The sequence below is a fragment of the Gastrolobium bilobum genome, unplaced genomic scaffold (assembly GCF_033153095.1).
Source record: "Gastrolobium bilobum isolate Gb01-03AN ecotype WA unplaced genomic scaffold, APGP_CSIRO_Gbil_v1 utg16102, whole genome shotgun sequence".
NCBI lineage: Eukaryota > Viridiplantae > Streptophyta > Magnoliopsida > Fabales > Fabaceae > Gastrolobium > Gastrolobium bilobum.
The window spans coordinates 69928-88261 of record NW_026895969.1 but is presented as its reverse complement, the minus strand read 5'-3'; the positions used below and the strand labels follow the sequence as shown (position 1 = coordinate 88261).

Sequence of the window (18334 nt, the reverse complement as noted above, 5' to 3'; positions counted from 1 at the left end):
GTTAACTTTTTCCCAAAATAAATATGTATCTTAACTTTAGAATGAAATCCTATCTTTTTTAAAAAAAAAAAAATTAATTATTAAAACTGCAAGACTTGAATTATAATCTACTAAAGAAATCAAGATCTAGTATAAACGGACTAAATTTGATAAAATATTAGAAGAAAACAACTAAAGGAAGACAAAATATTAGGAGTAGTTGTTATTGAATGTGACAGTTCTTAAACGACAACAAAAAATGAAAAAAAAAAGTCAACATGTAATGGAATAAAGAATCATCTTACAACAGTAAACAGATGAATTGGACATCATCTCATGTGTGAGTTACGATGATCACATAATAAATTCATGTGTTAGTTAAGGTGAATCAATAATAATAAGGCAAGAGAGGAAAAAAATATTAAAACAGATAGTTATAAAATCATTACCATTAATTTACCCTTATATAATTAAAATTTCTCCAAATTTCTCCACATAACATGTCATCTTAATTAAGACACGAGAGAATTCACTCTCCTCAATTGGTACAAGATTGTTCTAACTTAATCCGTAATTTAAAATTCAAGTCCCTAACTATGTTAAAAATTTGTAGAGTTTTGTTACCCAAATCATCAATGAATAAATGCAAAAATCTCAACAACAGAAAAAAAAAAAAAAAAAAACGCACAAAATTCCTTAAGAGGTTACAGCTGCGTTCAAATTTTATAGAATTTTCAGCAAACCTCTTTCAGCACGCTCCAATATACACGAGAAAAAAAGCTCAACTAAGAAGAACCACATTTTCAATGGAACATATCTCATAGAGAGTCATATTCACATCACAGCAAACAGCTATACATTTTTACCTTCCGTTCTGTAAGAAATGCATAACTTCCCAAGGTCTAAAACCGAACCTACCAATTTTAATTTGTAAACTCAATGTTCCCTCCGTTTCTTACTAACCTGACATCCGTTCTATAAAGAAAGTTAAAAGAGATTTTAAAGGCGCTACTTTTATAAGAAAATTCGACTCAATACATTCCCAAGAGGAAAATTTGGAGTGACAAGCAATCATATATGATATATTCTCTGCCATTACATGGCCAAGAATAACATAAAATGAAATATAAAAGGGTAAAGGGGGAGAGGGAAAAAAAACAACGCAACAGATTTGAAGCAACCCCCAACCTTTCTCACCATAATGCTCAATTTGAAATATCTTAATACTGACAAACTCATCCCAACTATTACCCAAATATCCATTATGAAATGAAATGAAGGAGCAAAACCAAGTTGAGTTAGTTCTTTTTGGGAACCCCAAGCCTTAGACGGAAATCCTCTTCCATAAGAGGAAGGCCATCGCGCAACTTGACCTTTGGTTCCCATCCAAGCAATTCCCTTGCTTTTGTTATGTCTGGTTTTCTTTGCCTAGGATCATCTGGAGTGTTCTCCACCATCTTTATCTCCACATTTGGATTAATAAGCTGCAAAACCATCCCATAAAGTATTAACTAACTTAAAATATTTCACCAAAATCTCCATAATTAAATGACAAAGCAGAAGTCATATGTACTTAATTAAATGCAATAATGCATAATGATATTATACAATCCCTCTCAGAAAAGCAGATCCATATATTGGGTATCCAAGAGTTTCTTTTTCCACTATTCAGAGCTTAAGCATAAAATGGAAACAAGAATATAACAATAATACTAATCTAATATACATAAGGAGGCATGTTGCATTCCAAAAAAATTAAAACGGCTCATAACTGACCTCCTTCACATTCTCAGCAAGTTCAATCATTGTGAACTCACCTGAAAGAATAAAGTAATCCATTCAAACTAGTAGTTAAAAGAAAAATCGGTGCATAAAGGCATCAGTTGTAATATAACCTGGGTTCCCAATGTTGATAGGACCAGTGTGTTCCCCTTCCATAAGTCGTATAAGGCCATCAACCTAATATAACAGTCAGATCAGTACTAATATGTAATCGAGACCACAAACCACAATGTCTAACACATAATATATACCATGTCAGAGACATAGCAGAAGCTGCGAGTTTGTGTTCCTGGAAGTTGGACTGTTAGGTGCTCACCACTGTAACACAAGATTACACAAGAAGAAACAGATAAAAAATCCAGTTTGAAATGGTGTGAAGGTTAGTCCACTAAATCAAGGTATTCAAATCAATGATTCATAATTGACCTAGCAAATGAACAGCAAGCTCATTAAGCACATAATTCATATTGTTATATTATACAGATTGAGTTTGTCACTACCGAGGTCAGGATAAATTGTAATTTATTTTCTCAGAGAAGCACACTGCTGTTGTCTCAAGATATAAACAGGCCATGAAAAATCATCTGTATAACTAACCAGCTCATAACATAATTCAAGGAGTTACCGAATTGCTTGAGCAATAAAGTTGCTGACAACACGCCCATCATCAATATTCATGCGTGGTCCATATGTGTTAAAGATTCTGGCAATGCGTATTTCTGTGAAAATATGGAAATACTATGGAGTTAACAGGAGGAAAACTTGAACTGCCAATACCCTCTATCATCAAGAAGTTACTTGTTAGGTAAAGAAGACATGACATTACCTATTCCATGCTGCCTATGATAATCAAACATCAAAGTTTCTGCCACACGCTTGCCCTCATCATAGCAGCTCCGAACCCCTGTTGTGCAAAATTTTTATATTAGACCACATCCTCATTGGTTTAGGCAAAAATTCTGTTGCTTTCAGAAATTATGTTTAATATAAAATCATGCAAAATTTCACACATCATGAGGCCAAAACTTAAAACAAAATATGTGTGTGTGTGTGTGTGTGGGGGGGGGGGGGGGGGGGGGCATGACTTTTACCAGTGCGAAACAAAGTACATATCTGGTGCATCTTAAAAGTGAATGTTCTTTCCTACAGTTTTGGAAATATATGAATGCAAAGATCTTTTCAAAATAAAATTCAAAGAGAACATATATTCAAACTTTTAGCTCTGTATGTAGTTGAAAATACATGTTGATGTTGGTCCATTCAAAATGACAAATTACTAACTACTTTGAAGCACAAAAACTAAATGATGAGGTTAAATCCACTAATTAGACTTCTTCCAGTTTAACATGCTATAGATACACAAGTTTGGATTGAGGATAAGTACATACCAATAGGGTTAACATTGCCCCAATAGCTTTCTGGTTGTGGATGCACAAGAGGGTCCCCATATACTTCTGAAGTAGATGTAAGTAAAATCCTGTCAAAATTACAACTTGGTAAGATCAATTGATGCTAGAAGTTTAGGTTATCAACAACAGGATTTTTTTTAAAGAAAAAGTCCCAACCTTGCTCCCACCCGCTTTGCAAGCCCAAGCATGTTCAATGTTCCAATTACATTTGTCTTTATTGTCTGTAAAGTTATTCCTTTAAATGTTAGATAATTTGTTAAGGTTCACTAGACAGATAGAACAATCAGCAAATGAACAAGCATGTGTACATGGTATGCTTGTAGTAAATCATAGATAATACAAATGCAGACTCTAAAAAGCCCACCTTTACAGGATTGTATTTGTAGAAAATCGGAGAAGCAGGGCATGCAAGATGGTAGATCTGATCAACCTCAACCAACAGTTGCTCTGTGACATCTACTCGGGAGAAGAAAAAAGGAATGAATGTTAAAGACCATAATTTATAAAAAATAAAAATTCAAAGACATCATGAAACATAAATCTCGGTGCTCATGGCCAAAGCATAATTCATGTTGAGTACAATATCAAAGGGCCAGCTGATTTACAATGGTGATTGATTAATAAAAAATTGATATATCGGTCAGTCTAATATATTATTTCATAACCAGCAATCTTCTGTCGCATGGTCCTTCATAGTCTTTAAGACCACTCACAAGCTAGATTTAAGACACCAAACACATTGCAAAGTATGAGCATAGGTCAAAAATCTTAACCTCAATTGTATCTTATATGAAACAGAGTCAAGCTGCCAATGATTGTAAAAGAGAAAATGATGAAATTATACCATGACGAATTAACTCAAATCTTGGATGACCAATCCATTTTCTAAGGTTGTCTTTAGATCCAGTAAAGAAGTTATCAGCAACAATTACCTGAGTAGACAAACATATTGTCATGTTGTACCAAAATTTTATCAAACCTGTTGAATCGCTAATAAACCTGAATACTATATACACATAAAGATATCAGCCATGCAAACCTCGTTTTTTTCATTTTCCATCAGCCTGTCAACTAGGTGAGAGCCAATAAATCCAGCTCCTCCAGTGACCAAAATTCTCATATTGGACTGTTGTCAAGAATGAAAGAAATATTGATCAAATAAGAATTCAAGAATAAAAAAGTCACTCATGTAATGACATGTGATCTGGCCAGAACATTGTTCTGGTAATCACAGACTACTTACTCATGAGATGTAATATGATGTTATATGCACATATCTCACATGCACACATCTGAATTCAGAACCAGGGTAGCACAGGAGAATAGGTAAAGAGAAATATGGTAGAGAAAAAGGTAAATTATTTAATTTACCAACAGATCAGGTTAGTAAGTCTGAAGGAAAACTACTTTCATGTTCTTACCTTAAAAATATATATATATAAAAAAAAATCCAACTTATTACTGACTTTCTGCCTAGTCTCTTATTCATAAGCTGAAACATTGAGCTTGCAATCACAAAGTATGTTTTGACAAGTGCAATATTTCAACCATAAAATCCAAATAACTAGAATATCCAACCAGCTTGCTAGTCCACATTTTGAGATATCTGAATTTAGTTTTTACACATGTTCCCAGTGAAAATAAATTAACTGAATTACCATATAATTTCATAAAATGATTACAAATCAATATCACATATATATAAATAATCATCATGGATTGAAAAGGGGAAGCTCACAAGCACCAGTAAGTCATCTTCCGGTAAACGAATTTATGTTTTAATAGTTTTAACAGGTCATAATCAAATTTAATCAAAACCAAACAATGCACCAAAAGGCAAAAAAACATGACAACAACAAGATTAACATGAAATTCGCATAACAAGATCCAAGAAACACAAAAAAATGCAACAATCAGAATGACACCGTGGAACAAAAATGCTACCCTACAATTCACCTGAAAGAACTTGGAAAATCGCAAAGGAGATGGCAGGGGAGGTTGCTTTGTTGTTGTTTGGTGCTCTCCATTAGAAGAATTCGTTGCCATTGTCAAAAAAATCTCTGAAATTCAATTCCTGAACCAATTTCCAAACAGTCAATTCTTATACATACAATAGACTAGTTACCAAAATGTTATAAATAAACTCATACGGCTTCGAATGTAATGTTTACAGAGCAGAGACCTGAAAGTGAAACTTAACCAAAGACCAATCCAAAATCCTTAATCACAGTTGTAGCACAAACGATCTGTGATCAGAGAACCAATTTATAGAAAGAAGAAAAAAGAAAAATCTAAAAATTGAAACTTCCCCCACCAAACGCTAAATTATAATTAAAAAAAAAAAAACCAAATTCAATACAAAACATAGTTAATCAAACCATAAAACAACAAATTATTGACTTTTAGGCCAGGAGACTTCAAATTAACGGAAAGTTGAATTGCATAGCATCATGAAAGGTTCACGTTAACAACAAGCACACCATAAAGGAGGAATCATACCAAACTTCCAATAATAATAATAATAACAAACCAAAAAAAAAAAATTAAAAAAAAAAATAAAAAAACTGAAACTTCAACTTAATGGCTACGGAAGAGTTGATTACCTATTGGGTGCAGAAATATATAATAGTAAAAAGGGATTTGAGGATAAATATTTTAGGGATCTGATCTGAGGTGTGAGGAGTTGAGAACAAGGTTAAGGATGTAAAGCGCACTAAGATTGTGAACTTAAGTTTTGGATATTGCATGCGATGTCGTATATCCGTGTCTTTCTCTTTATTGTGTAGGTTGGATGACACGAAACATGAGTGACGATGACTTGTGAGTTGTGTCTCTCTGTGCTCACTTCCTGAATCTAGATCTCTACACTTCTGAAATTAACTGGCACTGCTCTTCAAAATTTCATTTAATTAATTTAGTTTCAATATCTTACTATGAAATAAAGAAAATTTACCGCCTCTTTTTCTTTTTACTTTTTTTTTTTCGTTACCATTTCTTACGGTTATTTCCAGTGGGGTTAAACCCGACGCCGGTCAGGATACTGAGTAACTGGTCGGATCGATGGGTCACTGGTCTGATCAGTTGACCCGAATATATATAGATATAAAAATATATATATAAATATGAACATATAAATTCAATTATATTCTTTATATCTAAAATGAATTAAACAAGGTTCACTAAATAAACTAAAAAACATGAAGCATAAATAAATAAAAGTGCATACTATTACTATGTCAATTTAGATTGCAACTCAGAATTTTTATAAACATACCTCTCAATGACATTGAACTCATATTTTTCAAATTTAACTACATTAAAATGACATATGTAACATTCTCTAATTTATTATTCCACAAATTGCTTCAGTATTGGAAACTAAGAGGTCATTGTAGAAGAGTATACTAACAAATAAATTACAATTTTTTTTTTTAAATGTTATATTTTTTTTATAAGATGAAATAATTTTGATTTTTTTTTTAAATACATTATCCGACCGGATCACCGGGTTTGTCCGAGTTTTGACCGGGTCGATGCATGACCAGTCCAATGCTTAACCAGAACCGGTCTGATGACCGGTTCACCGGATTCTAGGTCGATCGGGCCGGATTTTACAACAGTTGTTATTTCTATTATAGATTAATATCAAATCAACGATAATAAATGAAGATTAATGTTTATCAAAACAAAATAATAATAATTAAGAGCCATTAATTTAATTTTAATTTAACGATAACAAAATCATCACAAGAAAAGGTTATACCTTTTTTTAAAACAAAAAAAGTTAGCCATTTTAATTTTATTACCTGATTAGTTACTATTGAATGAATTTGAAATCAATGATAATTAATTTTTTATTTTATTTTTTAACTATTGATTTCAAATTAATCTTATGATAATCAGTCAAATTGTAATAAGCCTAAAATAATAATTTACCAAAAAACAAAGTCTAATATAATAATAAGTATAAGCGCCCTTTACATAATTTCTCTATAGAATATATTATTTTCAACCGCGATTCCCTGGGTATCATAATCTCACTTCCCTAGTTCGGTGCTGCCAGTGTGGAAAATAATGGGTACTTTGGTTGGATTGGATGTTTTTATGCTAAAATTTCGTATGACTTATTAGTATAAAATTTTTGTATTTATCTTTTTTTATATTAATAATAACTGGATCATATATGTCATGTAAAATTTTAATATAATTCCCCTACTTTAGCACACTTCGATTAGTGTTTATATTTTTTTTTGGTAAACAGTGTTTATACTTTTTAAAGAACATAAAATTGTGTCCTTTTAATTAAAATTATTATGTTTTATGATGAGAGAAATAGAAATTATGATAAAGAAAATTAGAGATTTTTTTAATTTAAACATAATAATTTTAACTAAAATAGCCGTGAACAAATACTTTGCCCTTTCCGATTTAACGAAAAGAATAATTTATTGTTATCAAAAAAAAAAAAAATAATTTATCTAAAAATTAGGTTTATTTTTTCTAAAGTTACTGTAGATAACTTTATCTAATGTTCACTGAAACGACGTCGTTTTGGAGAGGAAATCATAGTATTTTTGTAATTTTAATTTATTTCAGGGTTATAATAGTCTTTATCATTTTAATTTTTTTTATTTTTCAACCCAAAACGATGTTGTTTCAATGAACATTAGACAGAGTTATCTAAAGTAACATTAAATACTTTTCCCCCCTAAAAATATATAAATATATAAATTTTTTTAAAATAAAAAATATGCCCGCATGGACCAGAGATACGCTTGGCATTGGCATTAAACATACTTTTTTTTATATAAGCCCCAATATAATAGCATTTTGCTTATGTGAACAAAAATCACTTCATCTAGTTTTATAAAATATTTTTTAAGTAAATTAATTTTTAACTATTTCGTAAAATGTCCGAGAAACGGTACATGACTTATAATATTTTGAGTGGGTTATATTATATTTCTATTTAAAAAATAAATAAACTTTTAATATGCATTTATTTCTATTTTATAAATAAATTAAATATAAAAATGTAAAAATAATTTTTTTTCTAAAATTATCAGTGAAATGATAAATGCAATGAAACTAACATAATTTCACATACTAAACAAAGTTATACGGTCAGACTTTTTTAGTTGCTACGGGTGAAATGCTGCTAAAAAATATTCTCTTGAATAAGTAGAGTTGTTTAGATTTTTTATTCGTTCAAATATTTCATCACTTAAATTCTAAAACTAGCAATGAAGGTCATCTCATCCACCAACATATATAAAAGCAAGTTTATATTTGTAGGATGAAGTCGCTCAGTTTCCTTAGCACATTAACTTGTATTTTCAACCTCTTTTGGTTATCTTCCAAATCGGTTTTGTTAATGTTCGCAAGTAGACTCAACGACCCAATGGACTCAGCAAGTGTGGCCAGGCTTTGAGAGAGTTCTGTTTTGGCACATGTAGAAGCTCTTTTGAGCATGAAGATAAGATCCACAAAAATAGAACATGAGAGCCCAATGAAGGTTTCGGTGATTCTTGAAATAGCAAACTCACTTGGTGGGCCAAAGTTTTTTCTACCTAGAATTAGAATGGCACCAATCACTGCAGAGATGCCACCAGCTGGGCCATACATTCGGCTTCGCTGAAGGAAGCTTGTGAAAATGAACCATGGAAGGAGTGACAAGAATCTAATTGATAAGAACCTCTCAATCTCAAATACGAAGACCAACACTCCATACACAGTTCCTAACACAGTTCCTTGGGCTTTAATATTTGCTGCTTTAAATGTGGCTTCCCTCCCCGAAACAAAGCTCACTGCCACAGAGAGCCCAGACTAGAACCCATTTTCTTTGCTATATATTAAGCCCACGAACACTGCAAGGCCCAATGAGAGAGAGAACTTTATTGCTGGCATAAGATTTGGACCTCTCAATGTTGTGGCCCAATTAGCCCACTTTTCTTTACCCTTTTCATTTTTCTGAACCGGCCGGTCTGGAACACAAGTTGGAGCTTCGGTCATTGTTTTTTTGTGAAGGAGATTGGCGCAAAATAAGAAGAAAAAGATGGGTAAATCTTGGTGAGTTGTTGGAATGGTATGAAGGGATTGGAGAAAATGGGTTGTGTGTTTTACGTTGGATTCGGGAGCAGTAAGTGAACCACCGAGTTTAGCATGCAAGTAGATTAACGTTGAATGCAAGTCTTGTTATTTGTAAACCAGTATAAGTGGATCATTCACCTCTCCCTCTCTCTCTCTCTCTCTCTCTCTCTCTCTCTCTCTCTATATATATATATATATATATATATATATATATCTCTCTCTCTCTCTCTCTCTCTCTCTCTCTCTCTCTATATATATATATATATATATATATATATATATATATATATAATTACACTCTCAATCATATTGTTAATTTCACTCTCAATCATAATCATTAATTTCAATTGCATCTAACGGTTCACACCACAAGATGCAAGTAGATTAACGTTGAATGTAAGTCTTGTTATAAGTAAACCGGTGTAAGTGATCATTCCTCTATATAAATATACATTGCGCAAGCGATAACTAGAGATCTTTCATTCATCTCAAGAATCTGCAACAGTGTGGGCTACTGTTTGGAATTGGATAATGTCACCTCCTAGAAAGATTTACTCCTACAGGGATATAAACTAATTTGGCCAGTCTTGCATTATGAGGGCAAATAACGACTACCGGGATCAAATATTACAGCACCAAGAGCTATTAAAACCCAAAATATGAGAATACCTACGATAGCAGTTCTCAACAACTGGTCATAATTGCCACATAAGCGGCCTTCTAATTCATCGGTAGGATGCAATGACGGAGAAACGTCATTGTCACTGATATCACCTTCCCCATCTCTCCTGCTGGTCCAAGTTGCATAAGGTTGTGGCATATCCCACTCGCCAATTTCAGAGCATATTATGCACGTGCAGCAGCCTCCAAGATATGATGGCAGTGTCGGCAGATAGTCAGAAAGAACCTTCTGATACATCTCTCCTTCTATTTTCATCTTGTTCCTAGTAGCGGGCTTCAAAACCTAACTCAAATGCAAAGATTAGTTCATTTAGTAAAGCGCATTTTACATGTTATACTGTATCCAATGCAACAGATAAAAAGCTGCATAGGCTATAATTATCTAGGTTGGTGTGTTACACAGATAAGCAAAATTGCATTTAATCAAACAATTCATTTAATATCTATATATTTCATGATCACCAACCTGAATCACCTTTCTCTTGCTACTATCTTAGTCATTTTAGGCTGAATAAGCAGATAGGAGAGCTCACCTCAATAAAAGTCTGAGCAATAACATGAACAGCTGCTGGCAGTCGTATGACAAACAAACAACCAAGATGATTAGGAAAGTGGTCTTGCAGAAGGGAAGCACAAGATCTCATCATTTGCATGGGAATTTTCAAAGGAGACAACCCTTCACAATCCACCAACACTGTAATTTGAGGGTTGTCTTCATCAACCAAGTACAAGACTCCATAATCTACCTGTGATACTGAAATAACAGCCATTGAATGCATAAAACTACCGCATAAAATGTAAGGCACCAAGAAAACCAAACTTACGAATGTTCTTCAGAGAGAAGGGAGTAAGAAATGAAAGGACGAGGGAAAGTATTGTCTCAACTCACGAAATAAAGCAAACATGGGGACCTTTTTTTTTTTTGGTGTGTGTGTGTGTGTTGTGGGTGTGTGGGTGGGTGTGTGTGTGTGTGTGTGTGTGTGTGTGGGGGGGGGGGGGGGGGGGGGGGGGGGGATGATTAGAAAAAGAAGTGCTGCATGCACAAAAGGAAAACATACTGACTGCCTGAGCAAATCGAGGTCTATCTTCAGATGTCAATGTATTGCAAGCTAGTCCAAGCCGTACAATGAGACAAGGTCTGTGCCTCACATCATACCCATGCCAGAACACCATTTTTGACCACATTGTCAGCTCTTCTTCTGAAAGAATTCTGTAAGTCTCTCGCCAGTGTATGGTCTTCTTGATTGAGGTAAGTAAGCATGAAAAGTCATTATTAGAAGCTGTGTAAAATCTACGAAGCTCATCATCATTGATTCTGCATAAACACTTCTAAATCATGGTCCGCTGAACCAGGAGAAACCAAGAAATATGCTAGTAAATATGCTATTGCTAACTAACAAGGCAACTCCTGGCCAGGATTTCAAAACTTGCTTCAAGAAACACACTATAAAGTCACTATGAGAATACAAGAAACAAGTGGTATAAAGATGATATTCAAATTATATATAGTTCAGTTATCTAATAGTCTAATACTATACTGTTGCTTAGGTTCAGATTTTGGAAGTTGGTGATAAATATCCAAAGTGATTAATTCAAATTTTACTTGACAAAATATTATTAATGTTTTGAGTTTCTCATTTCCACTAAAAAGTGGTAAATTTATGACTTACCTGCATGAGTATCCAGTAGCCTATTTTGAAAGGGAAAGTTCGAGAGTATCATGTCATGATATTTTATTGGAATGGCACAATTATGCACATAAATAGGATTATTTGTTGTGACAAGGCAACCATAAAATACCTTTCTGGCAAACGAATCCCCTGATTTTCAAGCTCTTGATTGAGTTGAGTCAACCAGTTTTCAGATTCTAAAATTTTAGGATCTGTCAAACACTGACTGCAAAATGCATGAAAAATACAAGTAAGAAGCTTGCAAGTAGATCTAGATAATCAGGATATAAAAATCCTAAAATTAATCTCTAAGAACCTAGCAGCCCTTTACTCACCAGATGCTTTAGTCAGAAATGCAAAAATTAATTTTGGGATCTATATGTATCACATATACATACATGGAAAGACCAAGGTTGATATGGAACCAGTTCTTCACATTCTTGGCCCAACGAATATACGTATCCTAATTGCTACATTACTTTTGGAGAAACATGAGAGACCGCTAACAAGTGGTAACTCTAGTTATGACGATAAAAATCTAAATCTTGAACTCAAGATTGACATTATTACTGAATTAGTGAATTATAAGAGATGACAGAATTCACGGAACAATGAATTGGGTAAAATATTCATGTTTGAGACAATATTTCCAAGCATAAAAGAAATCAAAAGGAATTTTAATATAGATTCTAAAATCCTGCAAATGGCATCATGGTAGTCTACATTTTCTACTTTTCTATGGTTGAAAAATGTAGTTTTATGATGCTATTTTTAGATCATACAGAAACCGTCTATTATGAATTAGAAAGTGAATTAACTAAGCACGCACATAAAATTAGCATCAAGATTCAGAGCCTTTAGATACCTTGTATTCATATCAGTCTGTACAGGAGATAGTTCCAAGTTTGCTACTGAATTGTGTGAATCAGTAATACAATCTGACGTTCCATCACTACCTTCTGATTGATCACAAAAAACTGTTCCAATTGTAAGGGCTAGCAACGGTCTTGATAGGACCTGACAGCAGAAAGATTTATTAGCTATCTGCTGTCATGAATATCTAAACTTGGGATATTAGAGAGAAGAAAAGACAGAAAAGACCTAGCACAAACATCAAAGAAATAAATCTTTAACCAATTTGATCCTCAACTACAATGGTAAAAAGGGGCTGGGGAAGTATCATATGGTATACATCAAAATCTTCAATATTTCCCTTTACACCTTCAATTAATAGGAAAAAGGGAGAGAGAAATTTCTCTCTCTCTCTCTCTCTCTGTTTTTCCCCTTAAAAAAATTGTAAAAGGATATGTAAGAGATTATGAACAGAATAGCTCAATAGTATATGTCCTTGATACATGAAGAGATACATGAAAATGATTTACTAGAAACATTGTGCTTTAAAATGTCATTCAAATATATTATTGATGAAAAATTCCGAAATTTAGACTGCAAACCTGCATGCTTTTAACCAAACCCTTGAAGGGTGCCCATCTCTGGATCCATTGAAAAGGCGGATAACAAAGGATTTGTAGAGCCTGAAGGCCTCGCCATACAGATGGACATCTTCTTTTGGAGAACCTCCTTAGGATCTCTAAAGCAGCAACTTTAAGTAAAAAAAATGTGAAACGACCCACAGAACTACTTCCAAAGCCGCCATGGATCAGTGAAACAAGGCGTTCATGGTTTCTCTTTGCAAAACATTTAGGGCGAGATGCAATTAGCGAACATCTGTATGCTTTTTTCCCAGTCATGACACTGCCAGGTTTAGGGTTCTTGCTCAAGTCAGAATAATCCACCGTGTCTCCCATGTAAACTGATGGCAGTCAAGTTTCTCTGGCAAGCACTGTAACAAAAGTTATCGTTTCAAACGCACAAATTAATATCAAATGAAAATGTCTTCAAATTGAAATCTGTCTAATATCAAGGATTAATCTAAATATGTTAGATGTGAAGCACACAGATCACGGCTGTGGGAAGTAACTAAACAACAATTTGAACATCAACAATGACCGGCAGACAGCAAGAAGAGAAAAATTAAAATCAGAAAATATTTAAACATAATAACGATTTCCAAATCAAGTACGCATTTGTATTAACTTACTTTTGTGTTCAAAACAACTTATAATCAAATTATAATTGAGAGAGCTTTTTAAAAGAAAGTGATCCATTCCTACAATTTAAGCAAATCCAAAGCCATGCTAAGTGTATGTAATGCAACGCAGAGATGTAACTTCAATTCAGCCAGAGAACAGTATGCACAAGTACACCATCTTCCAAAAAGTTATTAATTCAATCAAAAGAAAGAATTTCACAAACCAACCACAGTGCCCTCAACTAGGAAACGTGCTTCTTTATATTCATACGCTATTCCAGAATAAAGCAAACCAACCTATTATACTAAACCATTCTGTATTTCTGTTATCCTCCTCACTAAATAGGACATTGAAGAGCACAAGATAAAGTTTAAGTGAACAAGAAATTAATTCACGGTCTCATAAAGCCACAGTGCGTAGACAGTGATTAGTTGTCAAAAAAATTGTTAACTCAACACATAAACACTTCAAAACGAGCTGTTCAAATCTTGAAGCAAATACGAAACTTCTTTTTAAATTAATATGTCACGCATTCATGCAGGAAACAGAGAACCTGAACAGCCAAAAGTCACTATGATGCCAATTTTTTACGAAATTCAAACGATATTAAAATTCGGAACAAAGTGATTCGAATATATAAGCAAGCGCCTTTTCCAAACAATTATCGAACTCCACCGAGACAAAGTCCAATTAATTTATACGAAGAAATTAAGAAGAAAAATAAAATAGTATGAAATCAGCTTCAAAACTTGACCTGAAATTTGATTGCAACAGTTCACGAGGTTTTGCTTGGGACTGATGGATCAATATTACTTCGTCGTCGCCGATAGCCAATGCGGCGGCCCAGATCGCTGTGGATTCAATCAATTGTCCGTTCCGGAATGAGATTTTTCTTTTCAACGACTTCATCAGAGCTCACACGGGTTATTCTAGACGTAGGCATGGTGTGGTTTAGCATGAAAAATTGAACCGAGTCGGATCGAACCAAAAATATGATTCAATTTATTTATTTATTTTAGATAAAACCGATTTATTTTTTTAATTAATTAATTTTATTTTGGTGAACCCGGTTCAAGTTTAGAATCAGTTTAAATTTAAAACTAGAGTAAATACTTAAATTGGTCTCTAACAAAAAAACTCGATATCCATTTTAGTCTCTAACAAAAATAAATTAGCTGGCAAGTCCCCCAACAAAGACAAATAGGTTCCACGTTAGGTTAGTCTTTCTGTTAGTCCCAAACAGACAGCGTCATTGACGGAGCTGATGTGTAACGTTAATGGGCATGCTCACTGCCACGTTGGAGGGGAAACAACGTCGTCTGGAGAAACTTGCTTCCACATTGCTCAGAATCATTTGAAGAAACCCAAAACTGCCCCTCACCTAACCGTTGTTCACTTTACCATTCCCACTATTGAAAGTTCGACGCTCCATTATTGAGAAGGAAGAAGATCATTTTGTCAACATTTCCCTGCGTTTTGATTCAACAGTGGTTCAACAATCGGAGGGAAGTGGAGGAAGAAATACCTTTGTTTTGGTGCGAGGCTCATCGTTCCGTACAAAAAAGGTAACAAAGTAATCTATTTTGGAACACTTTTTATTGTAGTTGTTATTTGTTGTTTGTGATCCCTATGGAGTTTTTGTTGTTTAATGCGTGTTTCTTTTCTGCATGCTCAGTGGACAATGTGATCCATGTTTCACTTTAGGGTTTAGAGTAAACAATGTGGTGTGGTCCATGGTTAACCCATGAACAATTAAAAAACACATGCAAATTGTTGAAAAAAATCACATGTTCCATTTGTCTGTTTGTTTATTGGTTTGTATTGTTTAAGTAGTCCACATGTCTTGCCTTTGTTTTATGAGTAAGTACCCATTTTTGAAGTAGTCATTGGATTAATGAAAGCTACCTTTTTTTTTTGTACAAATGTCTGAATATATAGTGATTGTTTATCATCATGGTGGTGTTTTAATAAGAGATGAAGATGGAGTGCTGACCTGTGTAAATGAGAGAGTGGACTCACTGCCTGAGATACATATTGATTACTATAATTTGCGTGACCTTGACACTCTGTTTAAGGAATTTGGGTATGAAAAATGCAAAAAGAAGATGTGGTTAAAGCCTGGTGAACCCGATTTGGAACAAGGCCTCAGACCACTTAGTATCGATTCTGATGTATGTGCCATGTGTGAGGCTGCTTTAGGTAATGGCAATGAGATACATGTATATTTTGAAGACTGCATTTCAATTCCTCAGTTTGGTTCACCTGAACATGACAGTGCAGAGGATAATATGGTTAATTCCACATATAATGAGCACCATGCACAGGATGATGATGAGGTGAATTCGGATCATGAGATTTCACATGATCATGGGATTAATTCGGATCAGGAGATTTCACATGGTGATGGGGTGAATCATGAGCAAGAGAGTGCAGAGGATGGTGGTAATTCATCCGAACATGACAATGCATATGATGAGGTTGCTTCCTCAGATTCATATTCATATGAGAGTGCAGAGGATGAGGCATACAAGCCTTCCTCCAGGTGTTGAGGATCATTCAGATGATGAGGATGAACAGACTGTACCATTGGTGGGGAGAAAAAGGCCTGGAAAATAAACCCCAAGGAAGAAGGCATACAAGAAGGATGGCAGCAATGAAGACTTTGAATCTGAAGAAGTTGATGAAGAGCAAGACCTAATGTCATTTGAAGAAGAAAGATATACCTATCTTTTTGAGGAATTAAGGATTCCTCCTTCAAGTGATGATGATGAAAATGTTAGACCTGTATTGCTGTTGGGTGGTTTGCTGATGGTGGAAAAATATATTTGATGATGAAGGACATTCCTCTATTCTAAATTAGCAATAGAAAACAGAGTTGTTCCCTTACTCCCAACCCAAGTGCGCAAGTGCACGCATCAAGTATTAATGGGTGTATTAATGCCCAGATTATCGTTCCCACGAGGATAGAACTCTAAATAATGTCTTAGACTATTTTATAAAGAATAAAAATAAAAAAGAAAAGTTAGTGATTGAACTGTCTGGTCAAACGTTCCCTACTGTCTTGACAACGTTCCTCAAGAACAGTAAGTTCAGTCTGATGGCAAACAACTCCTCGCGTCGTTATATATGTGATCTTTCTTGTTGAGAGAAGGTACGACAATAGTCATTGGAGATTGATAGATACAAGATTGAACAAATGAAAAATAAAATAGTAATAACTATAACCAAGAGACAACAGGGTAGATGGTTTAAAAATAGTTTTTAACACAAGGAACAAATTTACTTTTACTGCTCCATTCTCAAATAATTATTTTCTCTGCTCAAGACTTAGCACTTTTTGGCTTTGTCCCAGTTTCTTAACTGCCAACTCTGATTCCTCAGCTCATGGACTAGATGACTCACAAGTTTCCATATTCCTATGGCTCCCTTGACTCCAACAGGTACTTGGTACTCAACCTTAAAATGGACGAAGTGGCCCCTTATTCCTAAGGTTACTAATAGTGTTTTTGCCATGACACTACCTTCCCCCAATGGCTAAGCTATCTGAAATCCCTTCCTTAAGGAAGTTCCTTTCTCAGTATGTGTTTAATTTCCATTGATACACAATGAATATAGCTTACTTAGCCAGAGAAATACAAAAAGCTTCAGTACAAGAGTTTTGAAAATAATTCTTTAAGAGTTTTGCAGCTTATCCGGTCCACATATACTTCAGCCCATGGCTGTTACTTTAAACATAATTATTCTAAACTGAAGTCCCATAGACCCGAGATTCAGTTCAGGGATAACGAGTGAAAAGGAAAGAAGAAACACTTATATTGAAATGAAACAAGAAAGATTACAACAAAATATAAAGTGGAGAAGTGGGTGATGCTCGTGAGGAGTCTTAAGGGGATGATACAGAATAAAAGAGAAGTGTTGTCACTTAACTATAGCTACAACTATACAAAATTAAACTACAAACTAAATAATACTAAGTGATCTCTTCTTAAGGAATTTAATCCCTTAGGAATTCGATGATGTCTTCGTGTTTAGGACGTCCTATTTATAGGCAGAAGAGTGAATGAAAATCTTGTAAAATCCCTTGGCGTTGGTTTCTTGACTGTAGGGACGGGGCAGTGGCAATAGTGTTTGGAAGCTTGCACCTTGTTGGATAAGACAGTTATTGTTGAGATTTGTCGTTTTCTTTCAGTCCCCTATGTCTTGCTTTCTTCCCAGCCAATGAGAACTCTTTATTCCCTGTTGTACACGTTTCTTTGTGCTTAATTGATGCACAACCTCTGTTTTATGGAAGCTTTGTTTCCACGTTTTCTGCAAAGGGAACAGAGGCATTAAATGAGTGGAGAAGGTGCATTAATTGCTCTCAATCTGTTCTCCTTTTAATATGTTTCCAAAGGATTACGTCATCATCCGTTCCCCCACTGTGTTTTTGTTACAAAGTTGTAAACAAGTGATTTTCATGCTGAAGTTGCTCATCAGATGAGGGAACGGATGATATTTTGTCATCAAAATGGGCTTAGATGGGAACGAATTTACGTCCCATCAAACACCCCAAAACTAAACTGTTGGTTGTCCTCAAACAACTCAGAAATAATGGTTTAGACTGCACAATTTCAATGAATAGCTCAACAGA

General features: G+C 34.3%; 2 protein-coding genes across 3 annotated transcripts; both read right to left on the bottom strand.

Annotated features, from left to right (window-relative positions):
* Positions 1-980: 980 nt before the first annotated feature.
* Positions 981-6008, bottom strand: LOC133297039 (UDP-glucuronic acid decarboxylase 6). Of its 2 annotated transcripts, XM_061496098.1 has the most exons (14): positions 5774-6008; positions 5353-5416; positions 5127-5244; positions 4210-4296; positions 4015-4102; positions 3535-3626; positions 3327-3391; positions 3150-3238; positions 2588-2665; positions 2387-2480; positions 2013-2079; positions 1875-1938; positions 1756-1796; positions 981-1463 (listed from the first exon to the last, which is right to left on the bottom strand). In XM_061496098.1, exons 3-14 carry the CDS (start codon positions 5214-5216, stop codon positions 1278-1280), a joined length of 1041 nt encoding a protein of 346 aa, XP_061352082.1. In that variant the 5' UTR covers positions 5217-5244; positions 5353-5416; positions 5774-6008; the 3' UTR covers positions 981-1277. The 2 variants fall into 2 exon arrangements, with proteins under 2 accessions (XP_061352082.1, XP_061352081.1); XM_061496097.1 differs by lacking the exon at positions 5353-5416 and having other exon boundaries at positions 5774-6007.
* A 3693-nt stretch (positions 6009-9701) lies between these two features.
* LOC133297035 (phosphatidylinositol/phosphatidylcholine transfer protein SFH4) lies at positions 9702-14655 on the bottom strand. Its single transcript, XM_061496088.1, has 7 exons — positions 14459-14655; positions 13066-13454; positions 12477-12628; positions 11742-11837; positions 11000-11256; positions 10475-10695; positions 9702-10224 (listed from the first exon to the last, which is right to left on the bottom strand). The coding sequence occupies exons 2-7, from the start codon at positions 13417-13419 to the stop codon at positions 9853-9855; spliced, it is 1452 nt and encodes a 483-aa protein (XP_061352072.1). The 5' UTR covers positions 13420-13454; positions 14459-14655; the 3' UTR covers positions 9702-9852.
* Between the last annotated feature and the right edge of the window lie 3679 nt (positions 14656-18334).

Excerpts from the sequence above, each read along its gene's own strand:
- LOC133297039 (XM_061496098.1), bottom strand. The coding sequence starts at position 5,216 with ATGGCAACGAATTCTTCTAATGGAGAGCACCAAACAACAACAAAGCAA. Across the intron at positions 2,666-3,149 it reads GGGCAATGTTAACCCTATTG|GGGTTCGGAGCTGCTATGAT; the intron begins GTATGTACTTAT and ends TTTGCACAACAG. Across the intron at positions 1,797-1,874 it reads TATCAACATTGGGAACCCAG|GTGAGTTCACAATGATTGAA; the intron begins GTTATATTACAA and ends TTATTCTTTCAG.
- LOC133297035 (XM_061496088.1), bottom strand. The coding sequence starts at position 13,419 with ATGGGAGACACGGTGGATTATTCTGACTTGAGCAAGAACCCTAAACCT. Across the intron at positions 11,838-12,476 it reads CAGACTGATATGAATACAAG|TCAGTGTTTGACAGATCCTA; the intron begins GTATCTAAAGGC and ends TGCATTTTGCAG. Across the intron at positions 10,696-10,999 it reads TCGATTTGCTCAGGCAGTCA|TATCACAGGTAGATTATGGA; the intron begins GTATGTTTTCCT and ends CTGTTATTTCAG.